Below are 21,536 nucleotides of genomic sequence, written 5' to 3' on the forward strand. Positions count from 1 at the left end.
GGCGGTGTCAGTATCATGAGCAGGTCCTTATCTCCCAGAGACTGTTGAAGTTACTTTTGCTAATACATAGGAATGTGAGATGTTATCGCTCTGTTTCACAAACATCTCAACTCTGTGTCCATTACGTTTCTGTCTTACAAGACTAATTATTTCCATGCTGCATGCCAGCGCCTTCCAGCAAAGTGCACATCCAGCAGAATACAAAGGGCTTCCCTTTAACATGGAATAACACAGACCACCTCCCCTCCCATGCTCCAATGTCAAGACCACCAGTTAAAGGGATTCTGGGCCACAGAGGATTTTTCTTGCTTTGCTGGAAGGCAAATCACCTCCACAGGTGTGTGGAAAATGGGCTAGGACCCGGGTTAGTATAGGGGAAATGGCTTAAAATACCAGTTTCAGTGTCATTACACTCAACACCATGACCGTTGGCAATCCCTGCGGGTGGGAATAAAGATGACCTGTATGGTGACCTGTCATCTTTAAACATAATCAATGTATTTCTGTTTTGGTGTTAATAAATTCCAGAAGTCTTGCAAAAGATTCCACATTTCTGATTTATTCAAATTCGCTAAAGAGTGTGACCTCATGCAGATGAATCAGGGGTCACAGTGGTCATTGTGAGTGCCCAGTTAAAGCTAAGTGATGGATAGTACGGGCACTAGGAGAACAGAGTGAATCCCAGTGATACGGTGTGCGTTTCATACATTGCTGGATGATGTCATGTGTGTTTGTCACATTGTTACTTTTGACATGTGTTTGTTAAATTGCGACATGTTTTGATGTTTGTTACACTGGTACGTGCTGTAATGTCTGTTACATTGTTAAATGTTTTTGTGTGCTAAGCTGTTTCAGGTTTTTATTTGTATTTGGTGCAGTGTTTCATGTTTTCAATCAATGCGCTCTACATTGTTAAATGCTTTTGTATGTTGTTTCCAGTTTTGATTTGTATTTGGTACACTGTTACATAATTTCATGTGATGTGTGCTACATTCTTAAATGTTCAGATGCCTGTTTGCTACTTTGTTACACATTCTGATGTGCGTTTATTTCACTGTTACAAGTTGTAATGTGTTTTTTACTTTGTCACATGTTCAGAGGTCTGTTTGCTACATTGTTACATTTTCCTGTGATGTGTGCTACGTGGTTACAGATTTTGATATGTTATTGTTACACTGTTACATGTTGTGATGATAGTTACATTCTCACATTTTCAGATGTCTGTTTGCTACATTGTTACATGTTTTGATGTGACGTGCACTACATTGTTACATATTTTGGTTTGATTGTTACACTGCAACATGTTTTTATGTTTTTGTTACATTGGCACACATTCAGATGTCTGACTGTAACATTGTTACATGTTTTGATGCAATGCGTGCTACATTGTTACATATTTTGATACACAATTGTTACACTGTTACATGTTGTGATTTGTTACATTTTCACATATTCTGATGCCTGTTTGCAACATTGTCACAGATTTTGATGCGTGTTTAATTATTGCACTGTTACATGCTGTGTTATATAATTCACATGTCCAGATGTCTGTTTGCTACATTGTTATGTTTCTATGAGATGTGTGCTGCATTGTTACATATTTTGGTTTGTGATTGTTATACTGTAACGTGTTTTAATGTTTTTGTTACATTGCCACGTGTTCTGATGTCTGCTACATTGTTACATCTTTTTGGTGTGTATTTGTCACACATTACGTGACATGATGTGCGTTTAAATTGTTGCCTCGTCTGTGCGCATGCTTGTTACCCTTTTAATCGCTGTCTCTGACCTGCTGAAACAGATGTTCGCGGTAGTTTACCATCCTTCCAGAAATACCTCTTTGTCGTCTCGGTTCGGTGTGAGAACTGCGGGGGTTAAACCCGTATTCATATAAATGTAACCGCAGGCTGCGCAGTCAGAAGGAGCGCGCGGCTTAGGACCCACTTCCACAGGACTTCGAGAAGACTTGATGCCGACTTGGAGAAGAAGACTCCATGAGAACTTCAAGTGCGAGGGACCCCCCGGCCGAGGCTATATAAGGAGGAGAAGAAGTGTCGGGCGCTTCACTGCGGTTCTTTGAGCTCTTTCTTCAGCCACCACAGAGTGAACATCGGCGGAGCACTAGTGAAGTCCATCATCATACTGAGCTCCATCACCGTGTTCTCTATGAAGCGCTTCTAAGAGTTCTTTAAACACCCGAAGATCGGACCTGCTAATCCAGGTGAGTTGGATACACGTGCGATTTATCTGAGAGGCTCTTTACTGATTTTATTAATCAAATGATCTTGATCAAATAAATGATCTTCGCTGATTTGTGGAAAAGAATTCACCCAATTTATTTAAACTGTGGGAATCGGAATGATGTTTGATGATTTGTAAAATGAGCTTCCCTGGCTGGTTTGATGAATGGTCTTTTATTGATTTTACAGTTTTGAGGATTTGAGGTATATATCAATATCTTTATTGATTTAATTAAATTTATCTTTGTCTCCTGATTTGAGGAAAATGTGCTTATCGATTCAATGATCTTTACTGATCTTATAAAAATTACTTTTACTGATGCCGATTCTGTTTGTTCACTTCTGGTTCGGACATGGCCAACGTTGAAGTAATCCCTGCGTGTCACTAACATTGTGTGTGCAATGGTGTATGTGTGTTTATGTGTGTTGGATTATGTGGTGTCAGTGTACAGCATGAGTCATTTACTCTGTTTACTCTTGGTACTCAAGCCAGGATGCAACTTTGTGTATCTTTGGCATTCGTATGGCCACAGGAAAGTCTCTATTTTCATTAAACATTGACACTGTTTCTCTCCGAAGGAGTCATGATTCTCAGGGGAAGTTCATTCTGGCTGCCACTGCTACTTCTATCTGTCTCCGCTCTTGCTCAAGGTAATTCGCCAGAGGCATATGTTCTCCATTTCAAAATAAACAATTCAGTTTTGGCTTTGATTAATTTGGAATCCGGGGGTCTTCAGGGAATTATTGACTGACCGCATGACCTCTCCCCCCATGTCTTGATGATCTGATCAACCTGATTCTGCCCTCAAGATGACGAAGAATTGGAAGATGGCACCGTCATCGACTTGCTGCATTCCAGCCAAATCACAGATATGACCCCCGGTGTCAAGATCTTCCGGGGGCTGGAGCCAGACACCCCAGCCTACCGCTTCATCAGTGCGGAATCGCTGCCTCCGGTGAGCGGAGGAGCTCTGCGACAGCTTGTGAGGCAAATCCAGAACAATGAGGGCTTTGTGCTCTCAGCAACCTTTCGGCAGGACCGAGGCTCCCGCAGCACTCTGCTGTCCATGGTGGGCCCTGGGGATCGCCTTCAATTCCAGGTGGTGTCCAATGGCCGCGCCAACACCCTGGACATTTTATACTGGGCTGATGGCTCCAATAAGATGGTTTCCTTCGAGGATGTTGACTTGGCTGATTCGCAGTGGAAGAACCTGACTATGGAGGTACATGGCGAGGTGGCCAATTTATTAGTGGGCTGCTCTCTGGTTGACGGCTTCATTCTGGACGAGCCCTTCTATGAAAACCTGCATTTTGAGGGCAGCCAGATGTTTGTGGCCAAGGGATCCATGCGACAAAACCACTTTCGTGTAAGATTCATTTTTATTGCCCCTTAGTGAGAGAGTGCTGATTGGTTTTTGACTTGTGGTTTCCATAGCAACATGAGTGCCTGACAATTGTCTTCCTACCTGTTGTCTTCCAGGGGTTGCTGCAAGACATACAATTCATCTTTGACACCCCGGCAGAGGAGGTCCTGGCCAGCAGGGGCTGTGAGATCTCCAAGCATGGTAAGAAGGCCACTTGGCAGGCTTCTGAAATCAAACACAGATGACTCTTATTTGGTTGCCCTCACAAGACAAGGGTTGTGTGTCTGAAAGTGTGTTCCTAAAGCCTTGGTAAGTTCCTGGCTACACTGTCACTTTCAAGCTAACTCCACCCAGAGTACTGGGTGGCCCTCCAGGATGCCCCGAAAGCTTTGTGTGTATGTTTTCCTAACTAAATGCTGAGATAACGGACAGGCAGGATGCAGTGAATGCAGATTGAGACTATCTTCGCTAAAGTAACGTTGCGTAAAACAAAAGGGATCTCGGAAGTCTTGATTTATTCTGGTATCTTATTTTTTTGGGAATTGTACTTGACAGCCGTTACATTGAGTGGAAATGTGCATGTATTTTTGTACAATGTCATCCATTCTGAGAACTGCTCTGTCAGCATTGTGTAAGGTCTGGGCTCTGGACAACTGGTCCACTTGCAGACAGCTTGAATTGTCGAACACTTTGGTTATGTTGGCCTTGGGTTCTAATGAAAACCAGCCAGTATAAATATCCCTTCCTCAGAGAGTACACAGCAGCTGGCCAGTAAAATGACAGAGAAGGAGCAGTGGTAGCAGCTTCTGGTTTCTTGGATGATGGGGGAAATAAGTCCTCATGGAAGGCGTTGTGTACCAACTACCATTTCTGAACTTGAACAGTGTCCATCTTCTATTGTGAATTACTGTGGGTCCCATGGTGCAATGTGGTAATTTAGTCATGAGTCCTGTTGCAAAGCCAGACCTTTACCCAAATTTCACCATTTTGAAATCCAGAACTCTCAGTATATTGGGAAGTGCCTGTGTGCCATGGCAGTGCATCTGCACGGGCATAGTATGAGGACCATTTGGAGGAACTGAATCTGTAGTGTGTACACTGTCTGTGTGGTAGCTCAAGATGATGCACTCAGAGCAGGATTACTCATTCACAATGGATGCTGTTTGTTATTAAATCGCTGGAAACAGCTGCAGCACTTAATGTGCTGATCTTTGGATCCTCTCTATGGAATCGCCTAATTCCCTTTGCTGGTTGTAGAGTCATCCAGGATGCTTGAAGATCAGTGGGTTTGCTCGAATGCCGTGGAACGCCTTCTGTTTTCCTGGACCTCCCACTGGGTTCGGGCAGTGATGTGGAACTGCGGAGACGGTGGCTCGCTAGTTCCCAGGACCAGATTTTGGCCCTCACAGACTCCACTCAATACATACAAATCGTGCCACGTAAGATATGATTTATCCAGACTTTAATGCAAAGCAGTTGGTAGAGAGGATATCTGTAATTTTCTCTTCCTCGCACTCCCTCTTCCAACCGAACTCATGCAGGCGCTCTTTGGGGGGGGGTTCAATGGATCTAGCAGATACTTCTAAAAAACAGGAAAAGCTCCTTCCAGGGATCCCAACTAGGCCAAAGTATTTACAGGACCTAAATGCACCAGTGCTCTCCCTCCAATCTGTGATACACTAAATTACTGGCGGACCCTAGAACCTGCAGGCTGTTTTGTGTTACGTGTGCTCATTGTTCGTTCCCTGCCCCCATCAACTCCGGCATCAGCTTGGGGATATGGTGTCATGGCTTTGGCCATGACATACCTTCATTAGGGAGATTTGTGAACCATTTGGTCTGACTCTGTTATTACCGGTACAAACCCAGCCTCCAGTGTCCAAAAGGATTATGGAGACATTCTCCGTAGCACTTTGAGTCATTTCAGCTTTTGTTGCTCTTTCTCATACATGCTGATCTAGCTCATGTCTGGACCATGCCATGCTAATCTTCACTAGTCCAGAAGATGGAGTAGCGCAGGACTACTCAATGCATTGAGTGCAGAACATTTACAGCGCGCTATAAACCATTCAGACAATGGAAAAGAGCCTTAAACGTGTTTGGTAAGTGGAATCAGGTGTTTCGCTGCTTGTGTGGAACAAAAAAACCTCCTGGATTTGGCCTTCTAGGGTCGGAGTTGAACGGCTGGTGTGAAACAGGATTTTACATGAATTTACTCAATACTATGTTTGGAAGGTGCTGGACCAGGACAGGACCTGAGTGGTTTAATATCCTCCTTCAGAGTAGAAATTGAGGAAGAATGGAGTAGTGAGTCATGTAGGCAGCTTTAGATCAGAACATTTGCAAATCCCATAACCTTGCTATAATTGTCCAGGAAGGACACAGTATGTCTCCTGACCACAGTGGACTCTTCCCTACTTACTGGGTTCACAGACGGTCTAATTCCAATCAGAGCATTTGCACCTTGAGAGCTTCACCTTTCACTACCTTCAATATGTGACCTTCAGCATGAAACACTCTTGAGTGCAACTGTGCTGAAGGAACTTGGGTGGAAATAGATTCACATTTCTATGCTGAACTGCAGCACAGCTACTTTTAAAAACAGGTTCAGGAAGATGTTTTTCACTCACATCCACCTTAACTGCCCTCCTTTGTTTTGAATGCTACATCATGCAGATGAGGCCAACGCCGTGAGCGAGAGTGCCGAGGTGACGGAGACACCTGAGGACCTGCCTGTGGACCCCAGCGCTCCCACCAACTCCATCGGGCCCAAGCTGGAGACCCCGGCCCCGGCGGCAGCGCCAGGTTCACAGCTCATGTGCGAGCGCTCGTGCGAGGAGCTGGCCAACCTGTTCCAAGAGCTGCAGGGTTTGCGTGTCGTCGTGAGCAACCTCATCGATGGCCTGCAGAAAGTGGTGAGTGCATGCGGCTGATCCGCTGAGCGTTGTCTCCTCCTACCCACTTCTGTAAACAGGCAGTTTTTTCAAATGGTAATGACTGTACTATTTGAAAATAAGCATGTTTAAATTAATTTAAATGAGAAGCAATTAATTAATTAGGGGGACGCGGTGGCGCAGTGGGTTGGACCGGGTCCTGCTCTCCGGTAGGTCTGGGGTTCGAGTCCCACTTGGGGTGCCTTGCGACGGACTGGCGTCATGTCCTGGGTGTGTCCCCTCCCCCTGCGGCCTTCCGCCCTGTGTTACTGGGTAGGCTCCGGTTCCCCGCGACCCCATATGGGATGAGCAGTTTAAAAATGTGAGAAGCAATTAACTACACCTGGATCTGGAGTTACGGTGATACTATTCTGCTCACCCTGGTAAATCAGGAGAGCATGAATCAGCGGCGACACTGGGGCAGGTTACTGGTCCTCCAAGGTATTTGCTTTAATTCCCTTTATTGCCGAGCCAACAGCATGTTTGAGTTTCCCCATTTGGTTCAGAGTTTAAAGGGTCACACTGCATGAATTCAAATGGCAAGAGCGGTGATGATGTGCGAATCCAACAAGGTCGAGGGGTCAAGCTTCACTTCGGGGTGGCTGGTAAAGAACAGAAGGGGTCTTTTCCTTTCTGTCCAAAGCTCAACCCGGAGAGTCGGCCAGATGTGCTCACAAATGCCCTGATCCTTAAAATTTATGATTTAGATGAAACTCAGATTACCATGCATGTGCGCATGCGCCTGCTTTCCCCCAGACGGATGAGAACACCGCCATGAAGGAGACACTGGCAAAGATGAAGATGAGTGAGCAGCAGGTGTGCTGGCACGATGGAAGACTGTTTGAGGACAAGGAGGACTGGGTGGTGGACACCTGCACCATGTGCACCTGCAAGGTCAGGTTGGGAGCCAATGAGGTCCTTTAGTCTTATTGGTTTGAGCACCATTACATCATGTTGTCTGGATGTGAGTTAAGTGCTAACCACCCCCCCCCACCCATGAACAGGAAGGGAGAGCGGTCTGCCGGGAGATCTTATGTCCTCTGGTGTCCTGCGCCAATCCAACCTTCCCTGATGGGGAATGTTGTCCTGTTTGCCTGTGTAAGTTTTTCATCCAGCACCATGTTTAATCTTAGTCCTCATCTCTGGATTACTTTAGTCTTATCCTCTGAACTTTAGTCTTTTTCTGTATCTCCTCTTCACACAGTCCACTCGGCTAAATTGGCACCTTCCACTAGTTATTTCTAGTTCCATTTTATTCCTGAACTCTGAATCCATGTGGTTCTCCTCATTAGGTAAAATTAGCTGCTGAGACTAATAATCTTTGTTAACTAACAGTCCCTAGGTCCTAGTCAATTTGCTCTTCAGGGCTAATTCAGTCCCCCGCTCAGTCACCTGGTTTCAATCCGTTCAGCCCCTTTCACACAGTTTGCTTTCGAGTTTTGCCCAAAGAATAGAACATTTTCCATCTTATATGATATATTTTGAGACAGGAGGAGCGCTACAGCCGAGAGGGAAGGATACGCCCTGCTGTTTCAAGCCATCTCTCCCCGCTATGATGAATTGCACACATTGGCTCTGACTGGAGCTTCTGAAGTGGTCAAGATGGGCGGGGAGGGGATGATGTCGCTCTCAAAAATCGGCCTTTTCTCCTTTATTCAAAAACTGCAACTTTATTGAGATAAAGGCAGATAGACAGAGGAGTTGGACATCTGTCTCGTCACAGATGAGATGATCAGCAATGGAATTAACCTTTGCTCTCCTCTTAGTCTGCCCTTAACCACTGCGGTTTAGAAATTCAGCTAAAAACATCAGCCAAATGAATAAATATATATAATATAGAAAGTGATTCCTCAGGATAGAGGACTGGTTCGACTCCAAAGCGCACACAAGTGAGGTCACGGTGGGTGCAGATGTAAATGGTAAACTGGTGTGAACGAGCTCTTCCTGTTGGTGTCCCTGTTCGTCAAGCTACCGACAGCAACGAGTTTACGGCTTGGTCGCCCTGGTCGGAGTGGACGACTTGCACGGTCACCTGTGGCACAGGAACGCAGCAGAGGGGTCGTTCCTGCGACGATTCCAGCAGCTCGTGCCCTGGTCCATCCATCCAGACACGCAGGTGCAGCATGGGAAAGTGCAGCAACCACAGTGAGTACGCCAAGAGAGGTGGGGCACAAACAAGGTAGTGGCACACATACAGGGAGGAGTTGGATGCTGAGCCCCTGGGGTCGGCAGGGTGGGGGATATTTCTTCCATCCCCTGGCAGAACCAGCCGGTGAGCAAAAGCCAAGCTGCAAAACTGCTCCACCCATTGGAATTGAACCCATAATCCATGTCTGTCTTCAGGGTTCCTCCCACTGTGCTTCTGTAAGAGTCCAGCAAAGTGTCCTCTTGTATTTCCTGAAGCAAACAAGGACTGTGCTAGTAATGTTAGAGTTTACAGTGAGAAGTCCTGCTTTTAAAAGCACGATATCACTCTGACCGCGTGAGATCTCACTCATGTCTCCCGGTACCCTGCAAGCCCTCCCATTTTCAAAACCATCCATGAGCAGTGGGGCAAAAAAAATTGCAAGCAAGATGCTTTTTTTTTCCCTCTCCAGATTTTCACAAAATTTGTCTACCGTCTCACCTTCAACCTCAAAAATCAGCTCACAACAAGCAAGCATCCCATTTTGTATGGTTTTCAATCCAACCTGTTTCCTGTAGCCATATTGGTTAGTTTCTTCTAATAATTTCACAAATGCAGTGACCCAATAATATATCACAGGGTTTACTGAGGGTTGGGGTTATTTATTGTAGAGTGAATCTGTGGAAGCGCATGGAATAAGGCAGGGATTCACACTGCACTGTGGACCAGTTCATCCCAGGGAAAAAACATGGTAATTTCAGCAATATGCAAATGCTGGCACTATGTGTAAGTCAGAGAAAGTCGGTGCAAAGCCATGTAATCTCCCACCCTCTCTGTGTCAGTCCGAAGGGATGGTGGGTGGAGCCTATGGTCACCGTGGTCCTCCTGCTCGGTGACGTGTGGCGATGGCCAGATCACCCGCATCCGGCACTGCAACGCTCCTGTTCCACAGCGCGGGGGCAAGGACTGCGAGGGCACTGGGCGTGAAACCCAGACCTGCCATGCAAACCCATGTCCCAGTGAGTATGGTGGCCCGAAGGGCACAAATTGGAAATAAAGGTAGCTGATGGTCTGGTAGTTGCTTTGGAAACACTGTGGTGTTCATAGAGCAAGGCATTTGACTTTAACTGCTGACTATCCTGCTGAATACGGTAAAATGAAGCTCCGAAATAGCATGCTATATAAGACATTTAGGATTAACGCACCAGTTTCGTGGTTAAATAATATAACGTAATTTGATACAAATCATGACGGTATGCGAAAGCTATGCCCCTCCAGATGTGACCAAGAGTCTACACGTGTTTCTGTGAGCTCATTTGTTCCAGAATTCCCATCATTGGGAGGAGAAGGCAAATTCCTTCTCTCGTTGTGGTCTGTGTTGAGTCCCATCAGAGTAGGGTTCCACAATGAGTCCGAACAGAATACTGGTCCACTTTGAGTCCCATCAGAGTGGGAGTCCACAGTGAGTCTCATCACACAAATGATTCACTTTGAGTTTCATCAAAGTGATGGTCCACGTTGAGGCCCATCACATTGGTTGTCCATGTTGAGTCCTCTCAGGCTGGTGGTCCACAGCTGAGTCCCATCACACTTGCATATCAGCAGTTAGTGTGGTCTGAAGGTACAACAGCAATGGCTTCCTGAGGACAAAAGCTTGTCGAACTTTTGTTTCTCTGAACAGTGATACCTGTCCTCAAATTCATCCAACCACAACTCCCTACTCCCCCTTTCATGTCCCTTACCCGTTATTCTTCCTGCCTGGCAGTCGATGGTGGATGGGGCCCCTGGTCCCCGTGGGCGGCCTGCTCGGCAACCTGTGGCGGGGGACTGAAGAGCCGAATGCGGGAATGTAACAGCCCCCACCCTGAACATGAGGGCAGGCCGTGTCTGGGGGAGACTGTTGACAACGAGGTCTGCAACAAGCAAGACTGCCCTATTGGTGAGCATTACAGAACCATCCCACATCGCATCAGTGGACACCCCCACCTGACCTAAACACCATCAGTGAGCATCCCTACTCCATCTAAATCCCATCAGTAAAACCAACCAAGAGTGGAGACATTAAGTTGCTTTTATGGTATTCAATGTTTATTGACACTTTTAATGACCATGTTGATCATGGTCTCACCTTTGACAGATGGCTGTCTCTCAAACCCGTGTTTTGCTGGGGTGGAGTGCAGCACTGGAGCCGATGGATCCTGGGAATGTGGCCCCTGTCCCCTGGGTTTCCGTGGCAATGGCACCCACTGCGAGGATGTGAATGAGGTGTTTCTCCAGATCCACACCTATTTGCTTGTGGCCTCAGCTGTCAGGTGAAATTTGTACCTCACTGACACATGTCTAATATGTTCTTTAACACACATCTCTTGCTCCGCTTCTTCTCACAGTGTGACATGGTCTCGGACCTGTGCTACAACGTGCCGGGCACTGAGCGGTGTATCAACACAGAGCCTGGCTTCCACTGTCTCCCCTGTCCCCCACGGTACAAGGGCACTCAGCCTTATGGCTTGGGAGTGGAGGTGGCCAAGAACAACAAGCAGGTCTGCGACACCCTTACCTTTAACCTCTATTTTTAACCTTTACATTGGTGAGCTGTTGGGATCCCACATGTGTCACCCCACACTTTCTTTCTTTACCTGTAGGTCTGTGAGCCATATAACCCTTGCAAGGACAATACCCACAGCTGCCACAAGTTTGCATTGTGCATCTTCTTGAGCCACTTCAGTGACCCCATGTACAAGTGTGAGTGCCGGACCGGCTATGCCGGAGATGGCATCATCTGTGGTGAGGACTTTGACCTGGATGGCTGGCCAAACCAGAACCTAGCTTGTGGAGAAAATGCTACCTACCACTGCAAGAAGGTAGTACCCAGGTGGATGGTGAAATATGTTTGCTTTGGTCTAAAGAGCTAAGAGAAACAAGGGTTCGCTACCACTCAATCATGATTTTCCTTCACTTTTTCAGGACAATTGCCCTCATCTGCCCAACTCAGGGCAGGAAGACTTTGACAACGATGGCCAAGGAGATGCCTGCGACAGTGACGACGACAACGACGACATCGTGGACGAAAGGGTGAGACCCAGTGGACATGAGTCACTTCCTGCGTTCAGTCATAATGGTCTGTAAAGGATCCCCTGTGGTCACGTCAACGAACCGTTAAAACGGTTCCTCCCCCAGATATGAACTTGGCTACAGTCGATATATGCGGACTTCTTTGTGATGACAGAGCTGTCTGAGTTCCCAAATCCAAATCAAAATCATGTGTTTTGTTTAGTCCTGCCTTCCTTTTGTTATGTTGTTTCCGAGGGGTTAAATAAAGTTTGGTAAGCCTTGGCAGATAGAAAGAAAACATCTTGTACTGGCAATGTTTTTATTATCCTTACTGTCACCGGACCTTGTTTAGGATAATTGCCCACTACAGTACAACCCACGTCAGTTTGATTACGACAAGGATGATGTTGGTGATCAGTGTGACAACTGTCCTTATGAACACAACCCAGCGCAAACCGACACAGACAACAATGGCGAGGGAGATGCCTGTTCCATCGACATTGACGGAGACGGTATGGTAACTCTACACTTATTTTATATCGCCATCTCATATTTTTCATACAACCTGCTTTACCAGTGTAGAGTTATCCAAAAATATACACCAGTCCACAGAACTCTTTGGTTATGAGTTCAAAGTATCCATTCTCCACCTTGGCCTATCCCAACTTCTACGTATATGTCCTCATGAAGGGTGAAGTGGAATTCAGTTTTTGCACAGTGAAGCCCCTCCCATGCATAAAACTTGAAAGGTTTTGGGCAAATTTTTATGAGAGTGAGCCAATGTGGAACAATTATAGCTTGTAGATCTGGAACAATTAGAGCAAATGGATTGGGATGTGTTGGGTGGAGTAGATTGGAATGTAGGAATCTCAAACCTGGATGAATTACAGTCATCATGCCTTTCCTGTCTCCATCCTCAGAGATCCTGAATGAGCAGGACAATTGTCCCTACTTCTACAACACAGACCAGAAGGACACTGATCTAGATGGTGTGGGAGACCAGTGTGACAACTGCCCCCTTGTTCACAACCCAGACCAGGTAACAAAACAAGATGGTGAGGCTTTGGTGATGTACTGAACTGTGAGCATGACCATGGAATAGGGATTATTTAACCATCTGGCATGACCACAGAGCAGCAATCAGCTAACCATCTAATCATGGCCACAAAACAGCAATCCTATAACCATCTAAGAGTGACCACAGAATAGTCACCCTTTAACCATCTAACCATCTGACAATCCACAAGGACAATGGCAGTCAAGTTTCAGCTGTAAATAAAAATCATTTTACCATATTGTCTCTGTACTGAGCACCATGCGAAGGCAATGGGTTTCACATAAACTCAACAAAGGATTAAAATCCATAACTTTTTTCCAACTTTTACAAAGCCAGCTGTGAAGGATTGGTCTACTGGTCTCCTTTGGCTTCCTGTAAATATGTTACTGCTTGCATCTATGACAATTGTCCATCTAAAGAACATTTTTCTCAGATAATCATCCTGACAAAACAGTCTTATGGTGTCACCCCTCTTAGAAAGACAAGGACAATGACCTGGTGGGAGATCAGTGTGACAACAACCAGGACATTGACGAAGACGGCCACCAGAACAATATGGACAACTGCCCCTACATCCCTAATGCAAACCAGGCTGACCATGACCAGGATGGGAAGGGTGATGCCTGTGATCCAGATGATGACAACGACGGGATCCCTGATGATCGAGACAACTGCAGGCTTGTGGCCAACCCAGATCAAATTGACTCTGACGGTAAGAAAAAGAAGTTTCAGGTAACTCTTAGTGTCCAAGATGGTCAACGATCTGCACTGAAACTCACCTAAAGCAGCACCCAGATCCCACAACAGTTCAACAACAGTTCCCCAGACACTTCAAAGAAGACATACTGTATGATTCAATAGAAATCACAGACCACCCAGTGTGCACTAGAATAAGAGCAGTGCTATAAATAATAAATAAAAAGTAATAATAAATCTCTGTAAGGCAATAAATCCGATACATGCAAAGGGTCCAAACGAACATGAAATCAGTAAAGTAAGCAAAGCCTATATTTGTTTACACATTTTCAACTTCTGAGCAGCTTCAATACTAAGAAGTTACATTTACTCATTTAGCTAACAGTTTACTCCAAAGCATCTTACAACAATTTACATATCTGAATAATTTTACAGGAGCAATTTAGGGTAAGTACTTTGCTCAAGGATACTACTGGTGGAGGTGGGAACTGACCCTGTAACCTCTGGAGCCCAAGGCAGCAACCTTAAACACTACACTACCAGCTGCCCTAAGGTAAAGGTCAAGTGAAGAGATGACAGCAAGGAGAGCAGTCCGTGAACACAAGCGTTAGGGTTTCATGGCAAGTCCATCAGTTTCATGGAATTTGGTAGGAAAGTTACCTCCTCCTTACTCTGACCGAAGTTCATCCCTCTGTTGATACTTCATTAACTATAATTTGCTTGGTTTAACTGCTGCTATTGGCTCCTTTTCCAAAGAAACTTCCGGTACCTGGAATATGCAACCCTTTGCTCACACTAATTTTTTAGCCTTCTAGTGTGTTCCACCCCTTGTGACCATGCTCAGAACTCTTGTCTGACCATGGAGAGGAACCAGAGGCCTTCAGAATCAGTGTTGTCACACTGGTCACCTCTTACTGGTGTTATAATTCAATCCTACTGCGATTTGAAGACTGTGATCCTGTCAGTAGCCTGTAATGTCACTTTAACGCCACGGGTCCTCGAAGCACAGAGAGTGTGTCGTTACCACAGGATTTCTGCTGGCCTTTGTAACCAAAACATCCTCAACATCAAGGTTCTACATCTGGCTGGTGAAAATGAGGCCAAGGGCCATAGGAGGACATAGAGCAAGGGGCAAAGGTCAAGAGGCACAGAGGATAAGCATGAAACCTGGTAACACACACATCTGTGCCTTCCTTGCATTCAGTGCTGATGGGTCAACATTCTTCTGAGCTCAACAAAGGGTCTGCAGTTTCACTGAGTGTCTGATTTTTTGTTACTGAGCAGTAAATTATGTTAAACAGTTTTATCGCATGATGGCCCTGGTGAGAACCTGCCTCTGGGCTGTGGGCTTCATCACCAGGTCTGGTTCTGTTCCCCTTCATAGCCTGAGAAAGTTGTGCATATCCATGTGAGCTGTCACAGCAAGAAGGGATGAGGTCTCCTGTTGCAGTTGGCTTCAAGATGCTGAGAAGCTGAGGTCAGGGTGGGGGTCTGGAATGGCTCTCCATCTCATTAGTTTTAATGAACAGTTGCTGTCAGCCAGTGCCAAAAACGCCCCAAAGTTTCCACTGCTTTCAGAGCAACAGTCTTCATCAAAAACTCTTGGTCATAACAAAGCTATTCACTGGCCATTCAGAAGAACTTGTCAAGATTTCTTTCAAAGCTGAACTAACAGTGGAAACAATTCCAGCCTGTTTTGATACTTGAGAATTTGTTAGCCATTGCCAGCCACATTAGCGTGGTCCACAGCCATGAACTGAGGGCTATGTTCTTGACTGTCCTTGGTTATTGACCATTCAGGAGACGGCCGTGGTGATGCCTGCAAGGATGACTTTGACAACGACAACATCCCAGACATCATTGATGTCTGCCCAGAGAACAACGCCGTCAGTGTCACAGACTTTCGCAAATTCCAGATGGTTCATCTTGACCCCAAGGGGACTACACAGATTGACCCCAACTGGGTGGTTCGGAACCAAGGAAAGGAGCTTGTGCAGACCGCCAACTCAGACCCAGGGATTGCTGTGGGTGAGCTACCCTTATTCAATTTTAATATAAAATCTGGCATATTAATACAAATTTGGACACAAGGGTAAGTTTTTACCTGACATTTTAAAGGTCATTAGCTGATTTTTGATTCATTACTATTGACTACCGAGCAACTTTAGCTTTGAAATTGCTTTCACTGTTTGTCTTCTCTTATCTGGACTTCTGCACAACAGGCTTTGATGTGTTCAATGCGGTGGACTTCAGTGGCACGTTCTATGTGAACACGGACCGAGATGATGACTATGCTGGCTTCGTGTTTGGCTACCAGTCCAGCCGGCGGTTCTATGTGGTCATGTGGAAGCAGATCACCCAAACCTACTGGGAGACTAAGCCTTCCAAGGCCTTTGGCATCTCTGGCGTGTCCCTCAAGGTGGTCAATTCCACAACGGGCACAGGGGAGATTCTCCGAAATGCCTTGTGGCACACAGGCAACACCAAGCATCAGGTCTCTGGAATTATCTGACCTTGGCTACTTCTGTTCTTCAGCAGAAACCCTTCATTTTCCATTTACACCACAGCGTATTGGCTTAAATGCCTTTCCCCAAAGGTTTAATGGCAATAGCCTAGTCCTGATTCCATCATTCCCTCAAAATATCACTCTCATTTCCCTTACTCACATTTCATGTTGCACCCATGTTAACCATGCTTCATAATTTGACTCCAAAGCTGCAACAGGACAGCAGAGTGCCCCAAAAACCCAAACATCTATCTTGTGAGACATCAACATGGACACATGAACTTGATGATGAGTTAATGCTTGGCTTCATTACATTTCTACCCTCATTGCACCCAGGTCCGCACCCTCTGGCACGACCCAAACAATATTGGCTGGAAGGATTACACAGCCTACCGCTGGCACCTCATACACAGGCCCAAGACTGGATTCATCAGGTAACTGCCTTGAGCACCAGTCCCCAAACCTGTGAACAGGCAAATTCTAGTCACACGTCCACATCCTTAAGGACTCAACTAATTGCACAACCACTAGGCAACCTGGTTAACCTCCTCAGTCTGTCTTTTGCAGGGTCGTGGTCTATGAAGGGAAACAGATCATGGCTGATTCAGGCCCCATCTATGACAAGACCTTTGCTGGAGGAAGGTTAGGACTCTTTGTCTTCTCCCAGGAGCTGGTCTACTTCTCTGACCTGAAGTACGAATGCAGAGGTGAGAGCCATGGTTTCTATCTACGACTGCAAAGACACTGACATGTTTTGAGATCCAATGTTACGTCAATGCAAAGAGAACTGTTCAGCAAACCACATAATATTACCTGCTGTACATGCAGATTTTATTATTTTGGCATTTTATTTTGAAGTTCCTCAGTAGCATATGTTTCTGTCATGGTACAGTTTCATGATTTTTGCAGTGTATTTTTTTTTTAAAAAAATGGTCCAATATTCCAACCTTTTTTCCAGATAACTGAGCTCTGCGAGGGGTGAAAATGAAGTTCTCAAGCCATAATCAAGTAATCATAATCTTATAAACTGATCCTGTGACATTTTTCGGATGAATCCACAGCAAAAAGGTACATCAGAGTACAAGATGTTCAGCCAAACTTACTACAACTGTCTGCCACGTCAGCCAATGGAAGTGAGCACCGCTTTTTTACTGTCCTCAGGACCAGTTCCTGCTATACCCAAGAGCTTGGGGGATGTGGAATAACCTGACAGGACTATGGAGGGTTAGGGTATTGCGATGGTACCACTGGGGTGCGGAGTATCCTAACACTGGCCCATGGTCTTTCCAGCTCAGAATTCATTGTACCTTATAGAGTGACCATAACATTAAACTCATTATAATGTATTACTTCTACAAATATACCTGGGCGAACTATACATTTTCAGTTCCGAGTTTTATCATTCCAGTTCAGCGTTTTAAAGTTATACACCACCTTTTTTTCTCTCAATTTACTGTACAGATATGTGTGTAATGTCGAGTGATTCTTATTGATTGTAGCCAAGTGTCACTTTCCTTCGACAGGAGATGCTGTGAAATTATTCACCTGAATGGGGATTTTTCCAGTATCACCATAACAAATCATTCCAGCTTGTTGCACAAATTGCTCTTTAAGGTTATTGCATCATTTCCTGTTGTCTTGAATGAGTCCCTTTTAAGAGGGTCTCTTGTTGTGACTTGCATTTCAATTCAGAAATTTAGCCTTCTAATGTTTGAATTGCTTTTGGGGTGAAGATGTTTATATTAAGATTGTACTATAATTTCTTTTGTAAATTATTCGTGTTTTGCTTCACATGTCATGAGCTGATTTTTTTTTTTGTTCTAGCCAAGAGATGTATATAATTATTTATTGTCAACATTGATTAAATTTCTTCAGCTCAAGTGCTAAGGCATATAACTACAATATTCAGATTTTCCCAAAAACCAAAATAAGATGACGTGACATTTCAAAAGCATCTTATCTTACTTCTTCAGCAAAATGTGTTACAAGTTCAACAGCTGTAAATTTAAAAAGGTATCTTAGAAAGCATTTTAATATATTTAAAAGTGATTTATTTTCTGGACGTGTGACTGAAAATGCAACTCGACTGTAAAGATTGTAAACAACAGGACTGGTTTTTGGGTCTCGTCGTAGAAACTGTACAGGCGAAATGCTGGAAAAATATTGGATAAAATGCTGGTTCATCTTTGAAATCGATCCATGTGACTCTACTGGAGGTTAAACAATTAGAGTGCAGTGCGGAATGACGACGTTGTCACACACAACAATGAAAATAATCATCTTAATTTTAGTCTGTCCTCATTCTCAGGACTAAACATAACACAACTGTTATTTTTAATTCAGCAACATATTGAGAAAATTTTAGATCAGTGACTGTGAGACAGTTTCTAAAAAAAATGGTTATTTGTTGTACATTTAAACCATTGAGTTCAAGATCTGTTTAGGGTTTCCTTGGAAATGACGATAGTAGTTTAAAAATTTGTATGTTGCGTTGTTCCAAAGACAACATCATGAAGGTTGGCTGAATTTCATGACCAAACAGTATTTTTCTCTGGATTCCCTCCATCCGCAGACAACACTAATAGAACATTAACCCATAACTAGGATTTTTAATTCTTTAATTGGATGGGTCTTATGGATTAGTAGCTGATGACATCTATATACCTTTTTTATAGCTTTTATACTACAATTGTTTTGTATGTTTCATAACTACCATATTACCATGTATTTTTTTATTCACGTGATTTGTCAGGTTGTGCCCAATTTGTCTGCTGATAGCTATATCGTTGTTTGAATTTTCAAAGCAAAAGAACCATTTGTAAGTGTCTGGCACCAAATGAAATGATAATGTTTCACAAATAAAACTTTCGTACGAGATTTTCCTCGGGGCCCGCCTGCAGTTATGACTAAAAGCTGCTGTTAGGTATGACTTTTGGGGTTTTTTGTTACCATATTTATTGTCCAGACTATGTAGAAATTCTCAGGACTGAATAGAACACAACCATTGCTTTCAATTCAGCAACATAAACCGCTGGCCCTTGTGGGTCGCCAGCATTTCTCAGACTCACGGTGTTGTGCAAACAAAGTGTGTATAATCTCAACCAGTGCCAGTAAAAATGTAACCAAAAAATTATGTTGAAAACACACAGGAAATCAAAAGTTATTTATAATGCGCTAGAAAGGAGTTCAAACAAAAATGCTGGGATTAGCAGCTGTAATGATGACGACCCAATAAATAAACTGCCAGGAAACATGCAATATCATGGCTTTGATCTACCCTTGAGAAGCACATTTATTTTTTCCGCAATTTTTTTCATAATGCCAAATTTTATGGCCCATCTTTGTTTAAATAAATCAGAAACATAGGTGGCTAATTTTATTTATTCCAACAGCTGGCTTTACATCTCTTGTTTATAATAAGAAAGATGCTGTAATTACTAAAATAACTCTCCTCCACTTAACATTTATAGCATGTGCTCCAGTACAAATCAGTCTATTATTTGAGACGTGTGCTGGTAATAACAGGGTTTTCAAACTTGATAAAATGATATTTACTCCAAGCATCATTTAGAAAAACCAAAGGCCACAGGCCACATTCCCTTCTCCAGGAGAGGGTGCTTATGCAGAAACGAGGACTAGGTGTGGCCAGGAAATTCAATAAAACCAACCAACCAATTTCAAAAGCCACACGTCCCGAGTGGGGTCGCAGCGAGCCGGAACCTATCCCAAAGACATTGGGAGCAAGGCTGAAGGGGTGGGGGACAGCCTGGACAGGGCACCAGTCCATTGCAGGGCAACAACTATCTACCCAGACACACAGCTGGGCGAAGGCACTGGAGCCATTGCAAGGCAAGCACCTCGCTCAAGGGCACTACAGCCAGAGGTGGGGATCAAACTGGCAACCTTCGGAGCCAAAGGCAGCCACTCCAACCACGACACCACAAGCATCAATAAAACCTCTTCCACACCCCCAGGGCATAAGGCTGGAGAGGGAGGGGACACACCCAGGAGAGGACGCCAGTCCATCACAAGGCACCCTAAGCGGGACTCAAACCCCAGACCCACCAGAGAGCGGGACTCGGGAGCGCCCGCTGCACCACCATTTTGTCTTTACAAAACCAATCAAAAACTCACAGTGGGGAGGAGATGTTTTTCTGAATTTTTTTGAAGTTGTTGGTGATGAATGTCAGCGCTGTTTTTGGATGAGAATGACTGATTATTACTTTTGGTTTTCTTTTATCTATTAGGTTTTGGTGGGGGCGTGGCAGTGCAGCAGGCTTGGCCGGGGCCTGCTCTCAGGTGGGTCTGGGATTCGAGTCCCGCTTGGGGTGCCTTGTGGTGGACTGGTGTCCCATCCTGGGTGTGTCCCCTTCCTCTCCAGCCTTACGCCCTGTGTTGCTGGGTTAGGCTCCAGTTCGCCGCGACCCCACTCGGGACAAGTGGTTTCAGACAGTGGGTGTGTGTGTGTGTGTGTGTGTGTGTGTGTGTGTGAGAGACACAGCTAGTGTGACAGACTTTAAAATGGATTTTTTGTTACCAGGTCTGGAGACGCTGTAGAGGCCCCTCTTGGGTGGGATCATGTGTCATTACCATGACCCCTGTTTTTGTTGTTCCTGCCACTGCCATTCCGTTCTTTTGACAAAGAAAGGGGGTTTGAACATGCAGCCATCTGTCATGTGATGATTACATTTACGTTTCCCCCGCTCTGTGTTTGCCGCTAAATTAATCACGAATGTTGCGGTCAAAATTCGAGACTTCGTGTTGTCCCATGAAGAGACGTGTTTACAGGATGAGTCATGGCTCTGCATCCTGGGCTCATCCCTCACATCGGAGATTCGGCTGCATTACCCGACTCCACAAAAGATACTGCTGCTGTTGCCCAGCCCACCGTTAGATGTCCTCAAAAATGATCATTCTCAGAACGTTGCAGGGAGATGAAAGAGCAGGGGACGAGATAACAGAAATATGTTCAAGTTCTGACAGGGAACGGGACGGTCGAGAAAAAATCAGAGCGCTGGAGAAAAAGTTTACAGAGACATGCAAATTAAGAATCACAGGTTGGCCAGCAGGCAAAATAGCGGTTTACCGGAGTCCTGCTTCAAGACCTTGACGACCCTGCTGTTGAACCTTTGAGTTACAGATTCCAGCTGTAAGTTCGACCAGCTGTAAAAGTGGAAACATTTTCGATCAAAGTGTTGGCTTAGTACCCTTGTAGAAAAAAGAATATGCTGTACTGGCAAACTTTCCTAATTAATTCAAACCAATAAAAATGTATTTGTTTTATTGCTTTAGTTTTTTTTCTTCCTTCTTCCAGCTTTTGCTGAACTGAGTAGCTGCTCTCGTGAAAACGGAGCATTGCGTAAGGCAGGGATGAAAGGGATCGATTGCTTAAGCCCATGAAACAAACCGAAAAGGGCGCTTTCCATCTGAGTCAGAGCATCGGGTTATACTCTGATCAAAATAAATGGACACGGTTTGCTAATTAGGAATGCGAATATGCCAACGAGCACTAGTGTCGCGCTCAGTAACGCTCCCTAAAACGGATTTATGGAGTAAAAAAAATT

General features: G+C 44.8%; 1 protein-coding gene across 1 annotated transcript; it reads left to right on the forward strand.

The window, feature by feature from the left end:
- Positions 1–1,799: 1,799 nt before the first annotated feature.
- thbs2b (thrombospondin 2b) lies at positions 1,800–19,222 on the forward strand. The gene is made up of 22 exons (XM_018762671.2): positions 1,800–2,221; positions 2,820–2,891; positions 3,051–3,607; positions 3,721–3,805; positions 6,281–6,519; positions 7,294–7,431; positions 7,542–7,635; positions 8,506–8,682; positions 9,505–9,681; positions 10,428–10,601; positions 10,800–10,927; positions 11,050–11,202; positions 11,305–11,523; positions 11,627–11,734; positions 12,066–12,225; positions 12,634–12,752; positions 13,248–13,482; positions 15,267–15,494; positions 15,689–15,960; positions 16,309–16,406; positions 16,540–16,679; positions 16,931–19,222. Exons 2-22 carry the CDS (start codon positions 2,825–2,827, stop codon positions 16,936–16,938), a joined length of 3,576 nt encoding a protein of 1,191 aa, XP_018618187.1. The 5' UTR covers positions 1,800–2,221; positions 2,820–2,824; the 3' UTR covers positions 16,939–19,222.
- Positions 19,223–21,536: the final 2,314 nt, after the last annotated feature.

This window comes from Scleropages formosus, chromosome 3, assembly GCF_900964775.1.
Source record: "Scleropages formosus chromosome 3, fSclFor1.1, whole genome shotgun sequence".
In the NCBI taxonomy this organism is placed as follows: Eukaryota; Metazoa; Chordata; class Actinopteri; order Osteoglossiformes; family Osteoglossidae; genus Scleropages; species Scleropages formosus.

Coding starts and splice junctions, on each gene's coding strand:
- thbs2b (XM_018762671.2), top strand. CDS start 2,825: ATGATTCTCAGGGGAAGTTCATTCTGGCTGCCACTGCTACTTCTATCT. Junction 6,520..7,293: donor TCGATGGCCTGCAGAAAGTG/GTGAGTGCATGC, acceptor GCTTTCCCCCAG/ACGGATGAGAACACCGCCAT. Junction 15,961..16,308: donor CAGGCAACACCAAGCATCAG/GTCTCTGGAATT, acceptor CATTGCACCCAG/GTCCGCACCCTCTGGCACGA.